This window comes from Suncus etruscus, chromosome 9, assembly GCF_024139225.1.
Source record: "Suncus etruscus isolate mSunEtr1 chromosome 9, mSunEtr1.pri.cur, whole genome shotgun sequence".
NCBI classification, from domain to species: domain Eukaryota; kingdom Metazoa; phylum Chordata; class Mammalia; order Eulipotyphla; family Soricidae; genus Suncus; species Suncus etruscus.
In genome coordinates, this window is record NC_064856.1 from 100,648,443 (window position 1) to 100,654,511 (window position 6,069).

At 41.8% G+C, this 6,069-nt stretch overlaps 1 protein-coding gene across 1 annotated transcript; it reads right to left on the reverse strand.

Annotated features, from left to right (window-relative positions):
* Nucleotides 1-4,209: 4,209 nt before the first annotated feature.
* Nucleotides 4,210-5,142, reverse strand: LOC126018707 (putative olfactory receptor 5AK3). Its single transcript, XM_049780805.1, has one exon. It carries the CDS (start codon nucleotides 5,140-5,142, stop codon nucleotides 4,210-4,212), a length of 933 nt encoding a protein of 310 aa, XP_049636762.1.
* Between the last annotated feature and the right edge of the window lie 927 nt (nucleotides 5,143-6,069).

Below are 6,069 nucleotides of genomic sequence, written 5' to 3' on the forward strand. Positions count from 1 at the left end.
GCCCTGTATTGTAAAAAAAAGTATGTGTTCTTATCCCTAGTAGAAAAGAGCTTATCTCTATACATAAAATTTCCTTTATTTTAGTATGCCTTTGCAGGAAGAAATGGTGCTATATTATATTGCTGGTTTATTTGGGGGTAGATGTGTCAGGCTCCATCCTCTCTGTGTGCTGATTCAGACCTGAGCTATTATCCCAGGAAAGACTTTTTATTGTAGGATTTTGTACGAAGGAGAACCAAAACAGGTGAAGTTAAGGAAGAGAAGAAAAGAGAAACATGACAAAAAATGTATATAGGGTCTGGAGGCTAACTCTAGCCAGCATGGGGTTTGGGGAGACGCTAGGCTGAAGGTCTTCTCCCTAGCTTGGGGGTGCTGAGAGCCTTGGAAGGCCCCCAGCCGTCCCCTCTTCTTCCCCCAACATCCAGGCTTTCCCTGGGTGACAGCCCAGGCGGACAGAAAAGGTGGGTGCCAGGAGGTCCCTCTTGAAGGGGCCCCCAAGTTTTCACTGCCCCTCCCCCAGCAAGCACTAGGTTGGGAAGGGCACAGGGAGGAGAGTGGGCAGATGTCTGGCTTCTGGTTCTCTACCAATTCCTTTCTTGATCATGAGGCTAGCTCAAGCCAGCATGGAGTTTCTGGAGACCCCAGAACAAAGGCCTTCTTCCTAGCTTGGCAGTTCTGGGAGACTTGGCAGGCCCACAGCCATCCCTCTTCTTCCCCCAGCCTCCAGGCCTTCCCTGAGTGTCAGCCCAGGCAACCAGAAAAGGTGGGTGCCGGGAGGTTCCTCTTGGAGGGGCCCCCAAGATTTCCCTGGCCCTCCCTCAGCACTAGGGTGGGAAGGGCTCAGGAAAAGGGAGAAGAGGTGTCTGTCTTCCAGTTTTCTACCAAATCCTTTATTGATCTGGAGGCTAGCTCAAACCAGCAATGGGTTTGGGGAGACCCCAAGCCGAAGGCCTTCTCAAAAGCTTGGGGGTGCTGGGAGTCTTGGCAGGCCCACAGCTGTCCCCTCTTCTTCCCCCGGTCACCAGGACTTCTCTGGGTGCCAGCCCAGGTGGCCAGAAAAGGTGAGTGCAGGGAGATCCCTCTTGGAGAGGTCCCAAGCTTTCCCAGGTACTCCCTCAGCAAGGGTGGGAAGGGCACAGAAAGGAAGGCTGGCAGATGTCTGGCTTCCAGTTCTCTACCAAATCCTTTATTGATCTGGAGGCTAGCTCTAGCAGGCTTGGGGTTTGGGCAGACTGAAGGCCTTCTCCCTAGTTTGGGGGTGCTGCGAGCCTTGACAGGCCCCCAGCTATCCCCTCTTCTTTCCATGGCCTCCAGGCCTTCCCTGTGTGCCAGCACAAGCGGCCAGAAAAGGTGGATGCTAGGAGGTCTCTCTTGGAAGGGCCCTCAAGCTTTCCCCTCCCCTCCCTCATCATTAGGGTGCCAATGGCACTGGGAGATGGGCAGGCAAATGTCTGGCCTCTGGTTCTCTACCAAGTCCTTTATTGATCTGGAAGCTAGCTCTAGCTGGCATGGTGTTTATGGAGACTCCAAGCCGAATACTTATCGCTATCTTGGAGGTCTTGGGAGCCTTGTCAGACCCCCAGCCATACCCTCTTCTTCCCCCAGCCTCCAGGCCTTCCCTGGGTGCCAGCCCAGGTGGCCAGAAAAGGTGAGTGCTGGGAGATCCTTCTTGGAGGGGCCCCCAAGCTTTCCCTGCTACTCCCTCAGCACTAGGTTGGGAAGGGCACAGGAAGGAGGGAGGACAGATGTCTGGTTTCTGGTTCTCTACCAAATTCTTTCTTGATCATGAGGCTAGCTCAAGCCAGCATGGGTTTTGGGAAGACCCAGAACGAAGGTCTTCTCCCTAACTTGGGGGTGCTGGAAGTCTTGGCAGGCCCCCAGCTGACCATCTTCTTCCTCTGGCCTCCAGGTCTTCCCTGCTTGCCAGCCCAGGCTGCCAGAGAAGGTGGCTGCCGGAAGGTGCCACTTGGAAGGGCCCCCAAGCTTTTCCCTCCCCTCCCTCATCACTAGGGTGGAAAGGGCACAGGGAGAAGGGCAGGCAGATGTCTGGCTTCCAGTTCTCTTAGGAATCCTTTCTTGCTCTAGCTAGCTCTAGCCAGCATGGGGTTTGGGGAGACCTCAGAACAAAGGACTTCTCCCTAGCTTGGGGGTGCTGGGAGCCTTGGCAGGCCCCAAGCCGTCCCCTCTTCCCTTGTCCTCCAGGCCTTCTCTAGTTGCCAGCCCAGGCGGCCAGAAAAGATGGGTCCCTAGCTTGAGGGGTGCTTTGAGTTGCTGGGTTGCACTAAAGCAGTCACTGGCAACTTCTTACAGGTTCCATTTTCAAAACCAAATGGGGGCTAGTGCCGCCGTATGCACAGTATATATTAATAGTATTTTCTATCGTTAAGGTATGTTTTGTATATGCAGAATATCCATCTTGTATTCTGCCCTTTCCAATACCCCTTCAAAGATCATTTTTATTCCTTAACTCCCTCACCCCAACCATTATTACCACACATTTACCCTTTTTAACTTCAGTACTGCACAGTCCAAATCACAGACCAAAGTGGTGCACTGGATTTAACATTCCCCAACTATTTCAAAAGACATAAAAGCGACCCATATGTCTTTTGAATATTTTATGCGTATTTTCTTGACTAGTATATTTTTACTAAATTTTCTCTTATACAGTGACGATTTTCCACACATTTTGCCTGTTCTTCTCTTTGTTAGCTGTTCAATAAGGAATTCTGGTAAAAGAGTTCCTCAGTTTAATGCTTATGTTCGAATCAACTAAAGTGAAAATGTTTTATTCTTTTGAGAGGAGAAAACTATTCTCCAGCAGTCTGCTGCTTAAATTAGTACATATAGAAAGATGTCATAGTTAATTGAAGAACAACATTTCTTTTCATGCAGCTTGTTACCTTAGGAGTGTATTTGCCTTCTAGTTGAGGAAATTCAACTTTCTTTGTTTAATAAATTCTGACTTATCTTCTTCATAAGAGATCTGGAAGTCAGATGTAGTATGCTTGTGATTGTTCATTCTTTCCTACATGGTCCTGGTCTGTCTACCAGAGTGCTAGGGATACCACCCCATACTAAGTGGAAATGGAGGCCACTGTAACCATATACATACATACATACATACATACATACATACATACATACATACATACATACATACATACATATATATACATATATATATATACCTAGATCAAGAGAACAAAAATTTTCTTCAAATCTTGCAAGGTATCTCATTGATAGAATTGTGTATTTGGAGTAAACAATATCTCAAACTCTTGTACCTTATATTTTCATATACTGGTTGAAGGGCATCTTTGGGAAAAGGCTTTGTCTGTGGTTCCACCTTGTATTTTCTAAGGTAACTCTTTTCTTTCCTAGCTCAGGGATAGCTCAATAACTTTGTACAATCTTGGCTAACTTGGTGAAAACCATAGATAGAGATACTGAAAACAGCAAAATCAAAGAAGGAAATCATATGCAAAGGAACATCCTTATGATTTATAGCATATTTACCAAAGGATTCAACAACTATTCCTAAGACTATAACCAAGGGGCCCCAAAAATATAATACAGAAAAGCCCCTTGTACTATATTCACTACAGTACTATTCACATTAATCAGAATTTGAAATCAACTCAAGTGTCCAGGTAAGTGAATAAAGAAACTGTGGTACATTTACGCAATGTAATATTATACAGCTCTTAGAAAAAATGAGCCAAGGAATTTATTTATACCTAGATGGATAAGGAGAGTATTATGCTAAGCAAAATGAGTCAGAAGGAAAGGGATAGACATAGAATGATTGTACTCATTTTTGGAATATTAAAAAAGAGGTATCACTTTGGTGATAATTTAGGCAACTGTCTTCAATAATAAAATTAACCTTCAATATTGATATTGTTAATAAAGTGGTCATTATTTTATCTTAAGATACATTTAAAGTATTTATAAAATATATTTAATAAATATTATATTCTTAACTGTTTAGTACTTAACAAATTTATAATTTAACTTTATAAATAATATAAGTATTTCTCAAATTATAATTAAGGGAATATCATTTAGTAACATGTTACTTATTTTTCACCTTTTAAGATATAAATGAGGTAGCTTCAATTTAAGATTTACTGTTCAAAAATCTAATATTTAAAATAAACTTTATAGGCTGATTTAATGCATGTAATTTTTTTAACAATTTGGGTCTCATTTAAAATAGTTTTTCCCCAGCAACTTTATTGCTTCTTTTACCTCCTTATTCCTCAAACTGTAGATCAGGGGGTTCAGCATGGGTATCACAATGCCATAAAATACAGAGGCTATTTTCATATTCTCCTGATAAGTATCAGAGCGAGGCTGAAAGTACATGAAAGAAAGAGTTCCATAGAAAACGATGACAGTGGTCAGGTGAGAGCCACAGGTGGAGAAGGCTTTTTTCCTCCCTTCTGCCGAAGAAATCTTCAGGATGGCAACCAGGATATAGATGTAGGATATAATGACCACCAACACAGTGAAAGACAAGTTAAAGCTCACAAACACAAAAAGTAGCAGAATATTGAGTTCAATACTGGAGCATGAAAGGGCAAGAATTGGGGGGCCATCACAGAAAAAGTGATTGATGATATTCGACCTACAGAAGGACAATGAAAATGCAAACCCTGTGTGCACAGAAGCATTTATTATACTGATTACATATAAACCAACTACCATTAATATGCAGACTCTTTGAGACATGATTGTGGAATAGCGAAGTGGATGACAGATGGCTACATAGCGGTCCACTGCCATAGCAGACAGGTCAAAGCAGTCAACAGTTACAAACATTGCATAAACAAATAACTGTACAGTACAGCCCCCGAATGATATAGCTTTATTCTCTGCTAAGAAATTATGCACTGTTTTGGGAGTGATAGCAGAGGTATAACAGATATCCGCAAAGGCCAAGTGTTGTAGGAAAAAGTACATAGGTGTATGGAGTCTGGAATCAATCTTGATGAGTAAAATCATTGCAATATTACCCACTAGGGCAGTCACATAAATAATTAGAAATAAAGTGAAGAGGACATAGCGATATTTGTGCTGGTTAACAAATCCCAGGAGGATGAATTCAGTCAGTTGAGTGTTATTTCCAAGTTTCATATCTTTTGAAAATCTAGAGAAAGGAATGAGAAGAAAGTAGAATAAAAATAAAATATTTGAGGTTCCTGGAAAGAAAAAACCTCATAGCTTCATTTGCTTTTAATTTAAATTGAATTTTCATGGCGAAGACTCGCATTCGGATATACTGCCTTTTAAAGTGTTTTATTTTTCTATTATCTTGATAAGAAACTACTATTTGTGGTCCGGAAAGATAGCATGGAGGTAAGGCATTTGCTTTGCATGCAGAAGGAAGGTGGTTTGAATCCTGGCATCCCAGGTGGTCCCCCTAGTGATTTCTGAGTGTAAAGCCAGGAGTCACTCCTGAGCACTACTGAGTGTGACCCAAAAACCAAAGGAAAAAAACCTACTACTTGCAAAGATGAAAATGAGATGATTCGTTTTTCAAATTAAAGTTTTAAGGATACTAGCATATATGTTGTAATTATAGAAATAGATCAGTAAGTTCTTTCACTATATTATGAAAATATCATATTTTCATAAAATGATTCTGAAACGATTATGTTTCTCTTTAGCAATTTGCAAAGTTTTCTGACCTTTAATCCTGGTACATGCTCCTGATAGTAGTAGTATTAACTAGAGAAAGATATTTGCCATCTTATATTTATGGTTCCCATATATTATAAAGTTTCAGTGTGTTTGTCACTGTATCCTTTGAATGCAGTCTTCATCTATACTAGAGCATTTCATCCCTAGTTAGAGACGACTTCTCATCATATGTGAACTTGAAGCATACGTAAGCCAACTGGAGAGCCAAGAGAAAGAGGTCACCTATAGGAAGCAGAAATGCAAACCAAGTTTTCCAACATATAAATTTGAGAGAGGGAGTGAGAACTTTATACATATACTCATCTATTTTAGGGAACTTCATGAAGAATAACTAGATACTGACTTATTTATAGAAACATG

Excerpts from the sequence above, each read along its gene's own strand:
- LOC126018707 (XM_049780805.1), bottom strand. The coding sequence starts at position 5,142 with ATGAAACTTGGAAATAACACTCAACTGACTGAATTCATCCTCCTGGGA.